Genomic DNA, 18237 nt, shown 5'->3' on the forward strand with positions numbered 1-18237 from the left:
GAAGAGACTTGCTTGGGCCAAGAAGCACGAGTAATGGACATTAGACCTGTGGAAATCTGTCCTTTGGTCTGATGAGTCCAAATTTGAGATTTTTGGTTCCAACCGCCGTGTCTTTGTGAGACGCAGAGTAGATGAACGGATTATCTCTGCATGTGTGGTTCCCACCGTGAAGCATGGAGGAGAAGGTGTGCTGGTGTGGGGGTGCTTTGCTGGTGACACTGTCAGTGATTTATTTAGAATTCAGGGCACACTTAACCAGCATGGCTACCACAGCATTCTGCAGCGATACGCCATCCCATCTGGTTTGCGCTTAGTGGGACTATAATTTGTTTTTCAACAGGACAATGACCCAACACACCTCCAGGCTGTGTAAAGGCTATTTGACCAAGAAGGAGAGTGATGAAGTGCTGCATTAGATGACCTGGCCTCCACAATCCCCTGACCTCAATCCAATTGAGATGGTTTGGGATGAGTTGGACCGCAGAGTGAAGAAAAAGCAGCCAACAAGTGTTCAGCATATGTGGGAACTCATTTAAGACTGTTGAAAAAGCATTCCATGTGACTACCTCATGAAGCTGGTTGAGAGAATGCCAAGAGTGTGCAAAAGCTGCCATCAAGGAAAAGAGTGGCTACTTTGAAGAATCTCAAATATATTTGTTAAACACTTTTTTGGTTACTATTTGATTCCATACATGTCATTTCATAGTGTATGTCTACACTATTATTCTACAATGTAGAACATAGTAACAATAAAGAAAAACCCTTAAATGATTAGGTGTGTCCAAGCGTTTGACTGGTCTTAATACTTGACTTCGGAAAATAAGACCCCTAGACTTTTTTCACATTTTGATACATTCCAGGCTTATTTTAAATTGCATTAAATGTAAAAAAAATCCTCCGCAATCTACACACAATATCCCATAATGATGAAGAGAAAATTTTAGCAAATGTATGAAAAATTTTAAACAGAAATACCTTATTTACATAAGTATTCAGACCCTTTGCTTGTTTCTACAACTTGATTGGAGTCCACCTGTGGTAAATTCAATTGATTGGACATCATTTGGAAAGACACACACCTGTCTATATAACGTCCCACAGATGACAGTGCATGTCAGAGCCTAGCCATAAGGTCGAAGGAATTGTCTGTAGTGCGCCGAGACAGGATTGTGTCGAAAACATTTCAGCAGCATTGAAAGTCCCCAAGAACACAGTGGCCTCCATCATTCTTAAATGGAAGAAGTTTGGAACCACCAAAACTCTTCCTAGACCTGGCCGCCCGGCCAAACTGAGCAATCAGGTGAGACGGGCCTTGGTCAGGGAGGTGACCAAGAACTCGATGGTCACTCTGACAGAGCTCCACTGTGGAGATGGGAGAACCTTCCAGAAGGACAAACATCTCTGCAGCACTCCACCAATCTTGCCAGCCGGAAGACACTCCTCAGAAAAAGGCACATGACAGCCCGCTTAGAGTTTGTCAAAAGGCTTCAGACCATGAGAAACAAGATTCTCTGCTCTGATGAAACCAAGATTGAACTCTTTGGCCTGAATGCCTTCCGTCACGGAAACCTGGCACCATGAAGCATGGTGGTGGCAGCATCATGCTGTGGGGATGTTTTTCAGCTGCAGGGACTGGGAGACTAGTCAGGATCAAGGGAAAGATGAATGGAGCAAAGTACAGAGAGATCCTTGATGAAAACCTGCTCCAGAGTGCTCACGACCTCAGACTGGTGCAAAGGTTCACCTTCCAACAGGACAACGACCCTAAGCACACAGCCAAGACAACGCAGGAGTGGCTTCGGGACAATTCTCTGAATGTCATTGAGTGGCCCAGAAACTCCCAAAATACAGTTGTGCCAAGCTTGTAGCATCATACCCAAGAAGACTCCAGGCTGTAATTGCTGCCAAAGGTGTTTCAACAAAGTAATGAGTAAAGGATCTGAATACTTATGTAAATGTTCCGTTTTTTTTGTTGATGTAATTTGCATAAAATGTAATAAAAACTGTTTTTGCTTTGTCATTACAGGCTATTGTGTGTAGATTGATAATTTAAAAAAATACTATTTAATACATTTTTGTATAAGGTTGTAACATAACAAAATGTGGTAAAAGTCTAGAGGTCTGAATACTTTCCGAATGCACTGTACACACACACACACACACACACACACACACACACACACACACACACACACACACACACACACACACTACACTGACACAAAACCCACACACATTAACATACGCACACACACACACTTTTAAACTCATCATATGCAGCTGCTACTCTCCTTTATTTATCGTATTATTATCTATCCTGATGCCCAGTCACTTTTACTCTGCATCATTGAGAAGGGCTCGTAAGCAAGAATTTCACATTTAAATCTACACCCGTTGTATTCGGCTGTGACAAATAAAAAGGTATTCTATTTTGACACTTTCCATGGTCTCCTTGCACGCCATCCCACTTAAAAGTGAGTCACCAGACATCCATGTTACTACATAGATTGTGGATTGGTTAGATAAAAGCACAAGATGACTAGTGCCAGCACAACATGAAACATGCCACTGTAGCATACAGCAGCAGACTTGAATGAATTTTTACGTTAATGTGAACATTACATATATCATGACCGGTGTCATCATGAGAATCATAAATATTGCCACCGTAGCAGTGCTGAGTTTGCCCATGTGGCCATTTTGGGTATATGAATAATACATTTGACTAAACATATACGGGACAGGATATATAAATACATACCTTTTACATTTCATTTCAATGTTTACATAGCCTTCGCGTCGCAAACAGCAGGTCTCATTCTATTCTAACACCAGCCAGAAAGGAATTTGCTTGACCTTCACACGTGGATGTCCATGAGTAGCCTAGGACAAATGTGAATCTACACAAGCAGTGAAGATCTTGAACAGACTCTACAAAAGTCTTTAACACTGGAGATTGTAAAAGAGTCATCATGACTAGGCGATGCCTCTTCTTCAGAGGTAGTGTTTTTATAATACATATCACTGTCCATCCTAAAGCTTCTGTTAACCCTACAAATCAAGTTTTAGTCTCTACTGGCAGTGCAGCTGCTGGTTCTCTAGTAGTCCAGCAGTGACAATAATATTCAAACATCTATAGACTCCAGCACAACAAATATGTCCCCCCTCCTGACTTAAAAATTGCCCATTGATGTCAATGGGAAATCTGCACACACAACTTGTGTGCAGATTTCATTTTAGGATTTGCACGTATGTGGAGGTTAACAATTGTAAATCAGTGGTATGGAAACCTAGAATCAATTAGCTGCTACACATGATGGTGGTAGAACATTGAGCTGTGAGTGTTAGTTTACAAGTTTCTGTAGGTTATTGCTTGGCAAAACAAAAGATAATCCTAGGATGAAATACAAAGCGCATATCACAAAATCACTGCAAACCATTTCCATTATAACATAGTAAAATTAAGCAATCACAAACATGTAATGGGTGACATGATGCTCTAGTATCTGATAGATTAGCTGAAGTGTTTCTGTAGCATAGAAATAATCATAACCGAAAATAGACACTGAGTAGAAACCCTACCCAGTTTGGCAATCTCACATTGCCATTTCTTACAGAAGAGAACCACATGAGAAAAAGCACATACATATTGAAGATTCATTTATGTCAGATGTGGGTAAATTACATTTATTTTTTTACAATTTGTAAAATGCACAAATTATATTCGATCCATCAACACCGAATGAGTTAATCCATTATCCTCTTTGTAAAGGGTGGCAACATAAGAGAGAAAAAATGAATTCCTTGTTGAGATCATTTCAAACTAATATTGGTCTGACATTTCATCCACCTGGGAAAGCAATGTGCTACAAACATCAACCACTGAAGACAGGAAGGAGAACAACATACCTTCATAAATACCGTACCAAATAAAGAAACAAGAATTTAACCTGCTTTTCCTTTGCAGCAAAACTCAACATATTTTCATTCCCTACAATCATCCAATTCCTTTACTCTTCCCAAGCCATAGGGAGAGGTAATAGAGGCCTAGGAGACAGACTTCCCAAGCCATAGGGAGAGGTGATAGAGGCCTAGGAGACAGACTTCCCAAGCCATAGGGAGAGGTGATAGAGGCCTAGGAGACAGACTTCCCAAGCCATAGGGAGAGGTAATAGAGGCCTAGGAGACAGACTTCCCAAGCCATAGGGAGAGGTAATAGAGGCCTAGGAGACAGACTTCCCAAGCCATAGGGAGAGGTAATAGAGGCCTAGGAGACAGACTTCCCAAGTCATAGGAAGAGGTAATAGAGGCCTACGAGACAGACTTCCCAAGCCATAGGGAGAGGTAAGAGGCCTAGGAGACAGACTTCCCAAGCCATAGGGAGAGGTAAAAGAGGCCTAGGAGACAGACTTCCCAAGTCATAGGAGAGGTAATAGAGGCCTAGGAGACAGACTTCCCAAGCCATAGGGAGAGGTAATAGAGGCCTAGGAGACAGACTTCCCAAGCCATAGGGAGAGGTAAAAGAGGCCTAGGAGACAGACTTCCCAAGCCATAGGGAGAGGTAATAGAGGCCTAGGAGACAGACTTCCCAACCCATAGGGAGAGGTAATAGAGGCCTAGGAGACAGACTTCCCAAGCCATAGGGAGAGGTAATAGAGGCCTAGGAGACAGACGACACTATTCCTCAGCATGTTAGTTATTGTGAATGTTAGGGTGTTGGGTGTGTCCTCATCAGGAAGGATGAAGCTTGCTTTGTTAGATGGACTTTTCCTCCCTGGTTGGACTTCTGTTTAAGTGCAGATAAAGGCATTTAAAACCTTGAAGAGAAATAAACATGGAATTCAGCCACATGCGTTCAAATATTAATCATATATTTAATTGATATACATATTGCCACCAATCGGCACATAGGATATTGCACACAGTAATGAAATGTTGCACTGAAAAGAAAATATCCTTTGTGAGCAAAAAAAAACATTCAAAATGACAAACGATGTGGAATAACGCTGAAAAGTTCAAACTAAAAACTAAACACAAATCAAAATAAGACATGCTTACTACTCCCCCTAATTGAGGTCTTTAGCAACTTACAAATTACACATTACTGCCCAAGCCATAGAACTACACACAGAGAGCGTCACAAGGGGGCCTCCAACAAGCCTTCTCAATCCAGTCCACAGTGATGTTACCAGTCAGCCCCTGCTCTCCGCTCCGCCTCACCAGGCTGGGCCTGTGAAGAGCAGCCTCCTATGCATTGTCTTCTAGGTGACCACCCCCTTCCACGTTTACATGTAGGCCGATACCTGGATGGCTTGGGGATGAGAGTGAGATTGGGAAAGGTCGCAGAAAAAGATTTGTAATCTGCCTCTTTTCGGAAGGGTTCTTAAAGAAGCCCTTGGCACCACAAGTTGTGCTGCGGCACACGGAAAAGCAACACGGGAAAAAAACAAGAACCCAAACTGTGATCCAAAGCATCAGGCCAGCATGTAATCATGCGGAGTGTTTAAGGCACCAGGTTGTTTATATGCCGAAGAGGCCGCTCCCATCCGTGTACCATTTACACCAGTGGCTTTAACCAGGGGGGCTCAAGGACAGTTAGGCCTGATGCTTTATACTCCATCCAATATGCCAGGCCATCTTTTCACTAAATACTGGGGCAAATCTGACATGATCTGATTGTTTCCAGCTTCTTTGGAAACAACAGATATTCAGACCAGCATTCAATATAAAGATCCATTGGGCATTTACAGGGATGAAAAGCAGCTTGGAGAGGTGTCCTTGAGCCACAATGTGTGAAAACCAATATCAGTAACATACAGGTAAACATGCAGCAACAGCACTCATTGGTACATTGGCATCTTATTGGTTGGCTGATATTTGCTGGTCCTTTGTGTGTCAAATTCCCCAACAGAAAACCTCTTATTCATAAGTGCTGATGTTGACATACATTTCAGATTCTCGAAACCATGCTTTACTTTTTTTATCAGCACTACAGACCATGATGCCAATTAGGTGGTGCTAGCAGGGTTGAGTGGTCTATATGACAAATATGCTGTTCTCAACCACTTCTCATGTAATTTGCTGCATGTTGTCACTGCACTTCCTTAATCTAAGACGGTACCTTTTTAAAAAACACATTGCATGACGAGACACAAAGATAGTCTATAGTATAACGATCTGCATGACGACACTTTCAATTGAAACAAAAGTTACAACAGTAAAATTCCTTTTGAAAGTCTTCATGTCGAGTTCCATTGACCAGTTCAATGTGTTTGAGTTCAATGCATATTGCACGAGAGAGAGGAGAGAGGAGGAGAGAGAGAAGAGAGAGAAGAGAGAGAAGAGAGAGAAGAGAGAGAGAGCACTTATTTCGTTGCATGACATTGAAAAAAGTACATAGGCAGACTGCATGACATCTAAACAAAATCCCAAAGCAGGCCTAGCCCTCATATTTTTTATGTGTAAACAAATCTCTACTCACAGGTACAGGTAAATAGGGTGGCAAGTAGGCCTACACTATGTCAACCTCTTAAAAAGGTTTTAAATTTTGGTTAAAAAAAACTAAAATATCTGATTTGTGCTGAAGTCAAATGAAAAGGACTTGTTTCTCATAACTCGGCAATAATTCCATTTGAACATTGCAAACACTAATAATATCTTTAACGTGTACAAAAGTTATTGGTTAATAAGAGAAATAAACACTCAGTTCTTTATCATCTGTCATCAAGTAGGAAACACGGTTCATATATAATGTTATTACTTTGTTTAGCAGCCGCTTACTGTATTAATGGTGGGTAAGTGGGTAACATCCAGCGATGGGTGACAACATGTCATAACTGTCAGTTTGTGGAGGTTTATTTTTTGTGGGTGGTGCTCCCTTGGAGTTAAACAGTTACAGTTAAATCTTTAGATTTCTTTCTTTTTACAGTAAAGTTATTATAATTTCTCTTTTTGTTATTTTGATTATTTTCTTGCATGTGTTTGCTCTATATATCAATCCTCGTCTGCATCATCAGCATGCATCTCCTCTTGTTGCTGCATTTCACATGCCCTTTTCTCCCGCTGTTTCTCCTGGATCTTCTTCATCTCCTCCGCGTATTTACAGAACGTATTTCCAAATTTGGACCACACTTTGTAGGGCACGGTGATAGAGTTGCGGTATGTTGGCTTCACCTCGCTTACCCTCATGAACACTCCGTATTTATTGGAGCCCACGTCGAAGAAAAAGCGTTTGTTGTCGACTGTCAAGGAGGTCCCCTCTGGCAACTCCGCAGGTTCGTCATCTACTCCGTAGTCGTCAATGAGTTTTGCCAAAGCGTCACGAAACTCAATAAGTCCCTGGGCAGGCAGTGCAATTGTCTGGCCTTGCGTGGATCCCAAACCGGGCCCCCGGTTCACGGTCTGTCGAATCCTCAGAAACCGGCCTCTCTGGTTCTCTTTCAGATCCATGTAGTACTTCCGATTTTCCCGGACCAAGAATTCGCTTTTAAGTGCTCGCCTCGGCTCATCCTGTGCGATGTCCGGATTGCTAGGACCTAATTGGGCATAATGTTCGATGAAGTCCCCTAAGTAGTCACGGAACTCGACTGCCACTGACATGGAGAGAGTGAGGCGGCTCTTGTTTCCCCCGGCCCCGACTTCAGCTATCTTTAAGAAGCGGCCTTTTGCGTTCTGCTTCACGTCCAGATAGAAACGTTTATTTTGAATGTCAACCCGTTTCGACGCCAGCTCTTGCGTCTCGTGTTGCAGCCCGGAAGCCGAGCCCGCCCCTCCTGTCACTGGGTGCATGGAACCGACGCCCGGGCCCGTGGCTGCTCCTCCCTGCTCACTTCCACTGTCTCTGTCCGCCATGATGCTGCCTGCCTGCCTTCTCCCTCTGTCTACTGCAACCACACAGCCAGCTAGCCACGCCACCACTCTCGCGAGATCTACACAGAGGGAAATACAAGAAGAATATCTATTGAGGGGGCCTCAAAGTGGAAATTCTATAATATAATTTAGGCCTACATACAATCGTGGCGCATTCATACATCAATTGCCGTTTTTCCTCGGCGTCTAAATTCTCAGGTTATTCTGATTCAATCTTACCACTTCAAAGCTTAAATCGAAGTTATTATTTTGAGCAATCCTGAAGTGCAATAATCGTGGCATTTTACTTGGATCGTGTATATAAAACCTTAATTCGTAAAATCATAGGTCTATGCCTAAAAAGGGCTTAATTCCTCTAACGGGGTTATTAGTAGGTTATTGCACTGTTGGTTATTGTCTGTTATGTTTGCGAATTTGTTGTGTGTAGGACTATGTTTTAATGATGATAAATAATGCAATGGGAAAAGAGGTGAAATAAAAATGAAGAACTCCCATGTTTCCAATAAGCCACGCATAGAATGAGTGACAGCAAAACATTGCAGAGCATCACCTTCAAGGAAACATACGTCATGGTTGCCCTTGCAGCGTGAAAATACTATGCAGGCCTACCATCTATTACTACTTTGGTAGTAGGCTAAGTATGAAACCCAAATGGATATCTAGGCCAAAAGGTACATTTTACGTATATCTATTTATACACTGTTAGTCTGTCCAATGTAGGCCTACCAATTAACCGCCACTGTTACCAAATCAATCTGAAAGCCTTGATTCGTGACATTTGGAAACCTGTTCTCTGTCTCTATATCAAGTATTGTAAGTGACACCCCTATTCGGAAACAACAGGAAGGTCTGCTGCCAGGTTTAATAAGAAAGTCTGTTGACTTAAGTGTCTCTGTTTGGCTTATTTATTTGTCGTTTACATACAGTTGTTGTACCAACCTTTCCTGTTTCGACCTTGGGATGATATGACACAATTTAGGCCCAGATAGACATGCTATCATGGTGAAAGGGTGAGTATTTTTTTCAATCCCCTGTCAATATGGTCTCCTTAAAAGAACCGTTACCATTCGTTTTGTTAGGCCTACCAAAAAGAGAGTAGCCTTAGGCCTACCAAATAGAGTATGGTTAGGCCTACTGGAATAGACCGTAGGCCACCATTTCATAATTGCACTTTTGTGATACCTACTCGTTTCTCAGATTTTAGGCCTACGTTGATAGGATGTTTTTTTATTTTATGAAAGCCAAGTCTTTTGATTTGAATATGAAAATAGTAGACCTAGTGATCCAGTCATATGCACCCTGATCTCACGAGTTCCAAACTGCGCAAATAACTTCGAGACAAATGCACAACATTTTAAACTTAAAATTTCAATTTTACATATTTAAAATATGATAATTGACATAACACATTATTTAATTTGAAATAGAAGATGTTCAACTGTAAGCCAAGAACTAGATATGTATAGCCTATTAATCATTAGTCATACATTTCCGTTGTATCAAAGTCCATCCGTCCGATTGGATAGCTTTCAGAATTATTTTTCGTACGGTATGTTATCTAAACAGTGCTTCTATTACTGTTGTCTTATGACTTGTGTGAATTAAAGAAGTAGCAACTATGTTTGTATTTTATTTATTTAACCAATTCTTATTTACAATGACGGCCTACCCCAGCCAAACACTAACCCGGACGAGGGTGGGCCAATTTTGCGCTGCCATAAAGGACTCCCAATCACGGCCGGTTGTGATACAGCCTGGAAACGATCCAGGGTCTGTAGTGACGCCTCTAGCACTGATATGCAGGCTATAGTCCATCGTTAGTCTATGTGAAATAGAATTGTAACTTTTGTTCAATAAAACATTATATCTCGTGTGTAATCGACTATAAACCATTTTTTATCTTACGTAATTATATTTGCTGAAATTTCTTTAAAAAAATTAGATTTAAACTTAATTTAATTCATTCATTCATATTGCCATTATCAGGATGTAAAGGACGTGTTAGAAACTGTGTATTTGATCGAAAATACTAAAGTATCAAAGATTTAAGCGTTGCAATAAAATCCATTGTATTTTTTATTAGAATAGAAGAACACGCATATAACTTTTGACATGATGTTGATGTTCACTTGAGGAAGACATTGCAGATATGGTGCATCATGCGCTGGCTTATTCATTCTTTCAGGCCTAAGAACTAATATCTATCAATAAATAAAACAGATGCATTACTTCCATTCTCTAGTCTAGCCCACATGCACAACATCGAATGATATACATTGTTTCGTTCTGGAAATATTCATTTTGGCTATGTATACCTGAATGCCAATGGGACTTTGTAGACCTGTAGCCTACTCTGACACAATTCATTTGAAAACTGAAACGTGGGTGCCTGTGCTTTGTAGGCATATTGTCAACTTCATGAAATAAACTATTGTATTTATTTTAATTTTGAAAGTGACGTTGACACCAGCGGCAGATGCACCTATATCTATCCTATTTGTAATTGTTTATATAGCAAAAATGATTGCAGTTGCTTTTTATGTATCTGGTCTTATCACAGCTAAATTAATATTATTGCTGAATAGACTTTGCTTTTAAGTGTTTTTCATTTGGCTTCATACATCTCAACTAGCAAATGTTGCTTATTTCCACATTGCTGGTCACATTCTGTGTAACGCCTTATTTCTTTATGACAATAATACATTTGAAAAAATACATTTCTCGATCCCTCAAGGTGGAAAAGGGCGACGTATATAGGGCCTAATAAATAAATAAAATATATTTCGCAGTTCTCGAGCAAAGTAATAGTGAATGACGGGACATTTGTTGAAAAATATTTTACAAAACGTTCTCATCGCCTACAAATTGTTTACAAATGTCTTTAATCAAAATGGAAATATCGAAAATAGACCCTCACTAAGAATATACTGCAAGGTTAGCCTACAAATAGACTAAGAATCAACGTGTAAGTCAAAGGAGATATTGTATACGTCAATGTTTCAGAAATAGACCGAGAGAACTTTTATCGAAGAGGAAACTGTTATGATGTTGCTGAAAAACAATGATATTGCTTCAGTCTCACTCGCAACTAACAACGAGACCCATACAACGTCAGACAACAGCTTTACCTATAGGCAATCATTTTATTTAACAACGACAATAGAATTTGATGGATATATGATAGTATTTAGCTTGTCTTTCCCTCTCGCCCATCAGTGCAGAGGCCTCAAAATGTATGTTGTCTTGTAGCGTATGTGATTATATATCTTTCGATTAAGATTATATATCTCACTAAAATATCTCACTGCATCGTTTTGGATTCACACATCAGAATATATTGTGCCAAGGTAAGATACAATTGTGAAAATGTATAGCTGATTTTGTACAGTCAGAGTCAAAAAGAGTTTAAGAACTATTTAATTTCCCCTTAAGTGACTATTTTGTGCACCCTCCTTTGGCTGGCAGCTTTTGATAAGACCCCCCACCACACACACACACACACACACACTTATTGAAATATTAGTGTTATAGAACTTCTCTGAGCGCAGATGTGGCCATGTATCAGTTGTATAGGCTGGTGTTCGCTTCCATGTATCAGTTGTATAGGCTGGTGTTCGCTTCCATGTATCAGTTGTATAGGCTGGTGTTCGCTTCCATGTATCAGTTGTATAGGCTGGTGTTCGCTTCCATGTATCAGTTGTATAGGCTGGTGTTCGCTTCCATGTATCAGTTGTATAGGCTGGTGTTCGCTTCCATGTATCAGTTGTATAGGCTGGTGTTCGCTTCCATGTATCATAAGAATGTTCTCGTCTTCTTTGTGAGTCCAAGAATTGGGAGCTGTGATGGATAACAACATTGGTTCAAATGGTCCCTTGATGTCATTATTTGGATTCATACTTTTGATCACCCCCATAAGTGTTGACTTATCCCAACAACAGGTCGACTTATCCCCACAACAGGTCGACTTATCCCCATAACAGGTCGACTTATCCCCATGACTTATCCCCACAACAGGTCGACTTATCCCCACAACAGGTCGACTTATCCCCATGACTTATCCCCACAACAGGTCGACTTATCCCCATGACTTATCCCCACAACAGGTCGACTTATCCCCACAACAGGTCAACTTATCCCCACAACAGGTCGACTTATCCCCACAACAGCTTGACTTATCTTCATGGGCACAAGGGTCAAAGAAGCAGAATAATACAAAGAAAACTAATCCACCTCTGTAAATGGGGGGATATTCGGCATGTTTTCCCTCAGTTGCAAATATTACGCTAATTAAGTCAGTATGCTATATACATGCACGTTTAATGATGTAAAATATCTAAAATGCTCGTTTATCCCACCTTCCTCTGGCGTTACAGTTGCATTTTCAGACGCTGTCTGGTGGATTTTTATTTTGTGTGTTCGTCTTGGATCATAGGTCAATATTATACAAGGGAATGATACGTTTATAGACGTTCTTTGGTCTTTTGGCTCATTTGGCCCAGGATGCTTGGTCCAAAACACTGCAATATGAAAGTCATTAAAAGCAAAGGTCAAACACTCAAGATATCCAGCAATCTCATAAATGACTTCAAGAGGTGTCATGTCAGTAACGGCAAAGGAGGAGGATGCAAAAAAACACTGATTGGTCTGTGAATGCATGTGACAACAATGTCATTGTGTGAAAAGTATATTTCTTGACCTAAAAACGCCTAAGATTTGTGTTGAGGTATGCTATGAATAAAACCAGAGGGCGCGATGTAGGTTGTCAGTCTCCATAGGCTTTTGCAGACATGTCTTATATGGCTTCTGTCGATTCACTGCAGTGCCAGTTGTCAACATTGCTTGACTGGCAACTACTTTCGATATTACCGGAAATCTCGTCTATCACGTCAAGGCTGTCTGCCTACTGTCCACTACTGAGGGAAATCGCTTGCATACCAGAGCACCGATTAAGTGAGAAAGAGGTTTGCAGTGATTAACCCAATGACATGTAAATAAACCCGTCGTCCTCTTCCCAAAGTCACAGACCAATTACAACAAGGATAGGCATATCTTACCCCGCTTAGTTTACAGGCAGAGCGCCTGAAAAGCCTCGGTGTAGTCTCGTCGCAGACAGACACTAGAAAGACAAAGGTGAATAACTCCTTGTAGGCCTACTGTCAGTGATTCGCCGCTTCACAAGATGGAACGAAACAGCGAGTCGTGGCATGGAGAGGGACGCACGTAGCCTACAAGTTCAACGCCGCCCGCGTGTCCTCTGATGTCAGCACGCTCAGTTACTGGGTGAACTGCAAAACGCGTGCGCCTCGCACTGTTGCTCTTTAGAAATTGCAGCTTGAGGAAGATTTCTCAACCCACTAGTACTTTCTGGATATTTTTTTTGAAGAGAACCTAAACCTGTGCTATTGCTTCTTACTAAATCAATCCCTCCACTTCAATCTATTCAGGCATCTTGTCTTAAATTGAATACTTATTTGATACGTGCACTGTCTCAATGTTCAGCCGAAGGGTAACTAACCTATGCGCCCGTTGTAATGTCTTAATTCAATGAACACACCTTTTTAATTAATTTAACACCTTTTTTATTTATTGAAAACCCTTTCTAGTAGATGTGAAATTTGCTCTTCTGGGGTAAAATAAAAGATTCCTTCCGCATAGCCCAATCCTGTACAGGAGGCGGCAGGCCTAGTCATGTAACGTAGGTGAGGTTGTATGTAGGTTCTCTCTTTAATTGGTCGTTATATATGGCCAACCTGTTTATCCTGAAAGCCAGAGACGTATTATAGTCCTAATCCCCAAAATATGTATCAAATGACCAGCTAATAAGCCTAAATGGGCGGTTTAATCTAGACCTATTGTGGTTGGTGGCTAAATTGAAATTTCATTAACAAATGTCTTCTCATGGATATACAGATTTTTTATTAGCACTTACAGAGTATAATACAACAGCTGAGTAGAACACTTGAAATAGCCGCACGAGAGAACGTGCAAGTTGCTTCTCCAGTTGGGCGTGATGGGGTTAGCACCATGGACAGCTCTCCGATCTCGTGCGTTCCATGGGAAGATCATGGAGTGGGTGAGATAGCACTGCTGCGTCTCTTGGGCCATTTCACATACTCATCTAAGGTCTTTCGTTAGTAGGTAGGCCTATTTGTTGGAGAATCTCTTAGTATGACAAACGTTGTGCGTGTTGTTCACGAGCGTTTCTTAGTAAGTTTGCTGGAGAGGTGGGGGGATATTAATACATTAACTTCTATATTTAAATACGGTCTTCATATTTTGTTCATGGGCGGGTCAGCTTTCTTATGTTACCAAAGAGTCAATGCATGCTATCTTATGTGATAAAGTGGGCCAAAATAGTAACAAGACTGGATAAGTTCTCCTTCTATGTTTTTAGTCAGCATTCGTGTTTTAGGCTCAGTGTTGCCAATGTAATTTCTTCCTGTAGGTCTGTCTGTCTGACCTTGCTGACCTTGCTATGTAGGCTTCATTGGGGTTGAGTATGCTATGTTGCAAATCGTCATAATCGAGGCGAGCATTTCAGAGTCTGACGTACGTTCCTCACCTGCTCTGGGGAGTGTTTGTTGGTCAGCAGATGTCGCCCTTCGTAAATGCTTTCAGATTCACATCCAGTGACTCTCTCCGCATTGAAATTATAGCCTTATTTAGCTAATTCACTATACAAAAACAAGAAGGATGTGTGCTTCTGAATGTGTTGTATAGGCCTATATTAAATTCCAATTTGTATGTTCTCTCTATGCCATTACGCATGTTTCATTGACAGCCCACACACATAAAACAATATGCACCAAGTGTGCATTGTTATATTGTGAAATATATGGTTTTCTCCTGTCTTTAAAAGCCCATTCGCAGCTGTTTTACTTGTATGGATTTGATGCAGCGCCTCAGCATCAGTGTTTTTTTCAGAGGCAGAGCAGCGAATGTGATCTGAATGCAGGGCATGACTTCATAATGGAATGAGACGCAAAACTCATTCAAAACAGTCTGATGAAGAATCCAGGGCTTTCAATTGCTTTCGCAGCGTCATCTCAGCTGAAACACCTTATATCTAGTGCACTGATTACAGCTGCTTTTTCAATCGATCTTTTACCTTTTTTCTTTTGGAGGGATATGTCTACTCTAATAAGCTATTTTAAAAACGGACGCGTGATGCATTTCAGTATTTATTTCATTATTTCATTTTAACGTGAAACCATTTGGTGATGGGGAAGAGCATGAAGTGATAGTCATTTGTTGGCTTTTGGGGGGAGTGTGGTGACCGAAAGCCGTTGTCGGCGTAGGCTATATCATAGTGCTCCAATCTTAAGTCTATTTTTTGTGGTAGAGCCTTTGGCAATCAGCATATGTTCTCTCCGTCTCTGGTAAGTGGGGGAGGCGGAGAGAGACGGGCTGTGGGAGAAGACGGTTTATTACCCGTGGAGCAAAACACCGTTTATTTAGAGGGATGAATCGTATGCATTTTTTGCAAGTGGACTACAAAACTAATTGTTGACTGCAGCATTTGGGGTATTTTCTCTGTGGCGAATGATACAGAAAACCATCACTGCTGAGCAAGGCGCCCACCAGACCACTGCAATTTTTGGGCAAAGATAGACTGGCGTCGTCTTGCGGATAGGCTTCTATGGCATCTTCTGAAGGGAAGAATCCACGAATCCTTTGCATTTTAGAATGTATTTTTAGCAGAATGCAGTGACGGGATTTTGAACCCAGCATCATTAGCCTACGCGGTTTCCGGTTCCTAACTGGTGTTTCCCCATTGCAAAATTATCGGAAAAAGCAGCGGATCCCGATGGCATGGACACTTACGCAAGGTCTGCCGCGCTGCCGTGCTACTGGAGCCTATTTGCTGTCTCTCCCTTCAACCCAGCTCCACCGCCATCGCCCCGCAGCCCAGAGAGCCCTGCCGCAACGCGACCAGCGACCACCGAGCCAAAGCAGGCGGCATGAGGCTTGATTCAGTACATTTATCCATGCTGGTCATCGGGGTCTCTTTCGCCTGCTACTCCCCGAGTTTGAATTCTCTGCAGGACCAGGCTTACAATTCCGCCGTGGTGATCGAGGGCAAGGTGCAGTCCGCGCCTCTGAACGACTCAGCCGAGGCGTACAGTGTGAATGTCAAAGTGCTGGACTTGTGGCCGCGGAACAGTGGAGGTCTGGAACGGGAGCAGCTCGTCACCGTGGGGGAATTCGGATCGGAGGCTCTTTGCACCACAGTGATAAAGAATCACAAGTATATTTTTTTCATGGACCCAACTGATGAGCCTCTGGTTTTCAAGGCGTCGTATGCTCCCCTAGACACTAGTGGGAATAATCTAAAAAAAGATGTTGGGAGGATCTTGTGTGAAAACTGCGGTAAGTTTATTCTTTAATCTTGACAGTGAAGTCGATCCTGGCAAAGCACATCAAATTATTCGAACTGTAGGCTAATTCCTTCAGTTGCAAGTGGCCATACGTTCTCCCCTTGTCGACATAGCTATAGTCTACATGTGGAATAGTGATTTAAAGATGTTTGAGCGTGAGTAACAGATGGGAACCCATGGGGCGTCTCTGCAGCAATATTCGACAGGCTAAACATTTAGGCGAGTGGTTTCCATAGGCTACATGATACCGTTGATATACACACACACACACACACACACACACACACACACACACACACACACACACACACACACACACACACACACACACACACACACACACACACACACACACACACATGCGCGCGCACACACAGGCACTTGACATGTCGTAAGATTCCAGAAATGCAAGGCATGGATCATTTGGTTGATTAAAACGATACATTCATTACCCAAGGTTCAACATAGTCGTGGCTTTGCTTCAATATGAGGTTCGATGCAGTAGGCCTACACGCACATGCGTATAGTATATTTATTATCGTGGAAATCATTTATTTCTTCAAAAATGATTAGAAACTTCACCGTGATACGTTTACAAAACAGTGGCAGTAGTAGACGTCAATACAAACAAATATTATTTCCTTAAATCCATGATAACGTAACCTGCATGTGATCTCTAAAATCCCAGGGAAAGTTGGTCTCTCTGCCGGTTGCTGCTTTGCGCTTGTGCAAATGAAAGCACTGGGCTTTCATAGCAACTGTGCCGGCAGTAGATGCCTTTAAACAAGTTAGGACGCTTTGAACCTGTACTTCCCCATCCCAATCAACGTCATATATGCGTATCTCTGCGTGAAAGGAAGAAAACTGCTGTGGTCAAGGGGTGAAATTGATGTGCGCACAAGCAGAGGCTGTCATGGTTATCATAGCTTTAAGCCTGTAGGCTCTGGCCCTCACCCATGTATGTTCAGATCCGGACAGTAAATAAGTGGCAGGTCTACCTTAGGATACTATCCATTGAGAGAAATAGGATGCAACCAGAATCAAACTAACACAACTAGGCTCTTTTGACTTCCTTGACCTCAAGGAAATGAATCTATTTCCCATAATTGCAGTTTTTTTATTTCTCGGTGTGAACAGTCTGTCCGGTCTCTGCTGAAAATATTATGGTCATGCTCATATATAATGTATCGGTTAAAACCAGAATTGTGACGCTGGATGCCAAAACGACCATTTAAACCCCTGTCCATGGTGCTGACTCTTTCGCGCCGCAACTGACCAGTTGTCTCAGACCGAAATGGGCTGGGCCTGACGACCTTTCACGAAATCATTCAAATCACGAAGGATCTCCATTTTCCCACCGGGAATGGAGCTACATCTCACAATTTTTTGGTCCATAGTGTTATACCTTACTCGTAGTAGGCTTATAGCTCCTGGATATCAAACTGGAGAAAATGGTTTTCTGAGATTTCTGAATATAGAGTTTTATGTTTATTATGAAGTGCCACCATTACAACTAGTGGGGTGCTGGATGGGTGAGGAGAAGGACATTTTAAATGGATTGTCTTGAGTAAACATTGTGACACTCCAGGTTCAGCATTTAGCAGCATCTCTCTGTTCAAGCTTTAAGGAGGCACCATTTGTTCCTCACTTGATTGGTGAGGGCGGATTGTGCTACTAACAAGGACAGACTGCAGTTTATACCAAAGGGAGTGAGCGTAGCTATTTATGAACATTGTGCACATTCAATTCCTCTTGAGTTAGCATTTTGGTTTTAAATATTGGACAAGGAAGTTTATACAGTAAACTATAGTCAGTTATTAATCTGCCTATTTTGCTAATATCATTTGGTGTTATTTGTTTTAGAAGTGTGCTGAGATTTGAGAGGAGGTCCTAGTTGATGTAGCTGTGGTAGCACCGGTTGACTTTGTTCCTCTCTGGATTGACAGAGTCAGAGAGACAGACAGCACCGACACACTAACTGAGTGGGATT

At 41.7% G+C, this 18237-nt stretch overlaps 2 protein-coding genes across 4 annotated transcripts in view; one reads left to right on the forward strand and one right to left on the reverse strand.

Annotated features, from left to right (window-relative positions):
- Positions 1–4854: 4854 nt before the first annotated feature.
- puraa (purine-rich element binding protein Aa) lies at positions 4855–13163 on the reverse strand. Its single transcript, XM_071364590.1, has 2 exons — positions 12924–13163; positions 4855–7928 (listed from the first exon to the last, which is right to left on the reverse strand). The coding sequence occupies exon 2, from the start codon at positions 7849–7851 to the stop codon at positions 6994–6996; it is 858 nt and encodes a 285-aa protein (XP_071220691.1). The 5' UTR covers positions 7852–7928; positions 12924–13163; the 3' UTR covers positions 4855–6993.
- A 1667-nt stretch (positions 13164–14830) lies between these two features.
- The window catches only part of nrg2a (neuregulin 2a), a 239229-nt gene continuing 235822 nt past the window's right edge, over positions 14831–18237 (forward strand). For 2 of the 3 annotated variants that reach the window (XM_071364586.1, XM_071364585.1), the window contains exon 1: positions 14831–16239. In XM_071364586.1, the coding sequence (XP_071220687.1) occupies positions 15831–16239 (409 nt within the window). In that variant the 5' untranslated portion in view covers positions 14831–15830. The remainder of the gene's footprint in view (positions 16240–18237) is intronic. The other variant, XM_071364587.1, reaches the window with a different exon arrangement.

This window comes from Salvelinus alpinus, chromosome 24, assembly GCF_045679555.1.
Source record: "Salvelinus alpinus chromosome 24, SLU_Salpinus.1, whole genome shotgun sequence".
NCBI classification, from domain to species: domain Eukaryota; kingdom Metazoa; phylum Chordata; class Actinopteri; order Salmoniformes; family Salmonidae; genus Salvelinus; species Salvelinus alpinus.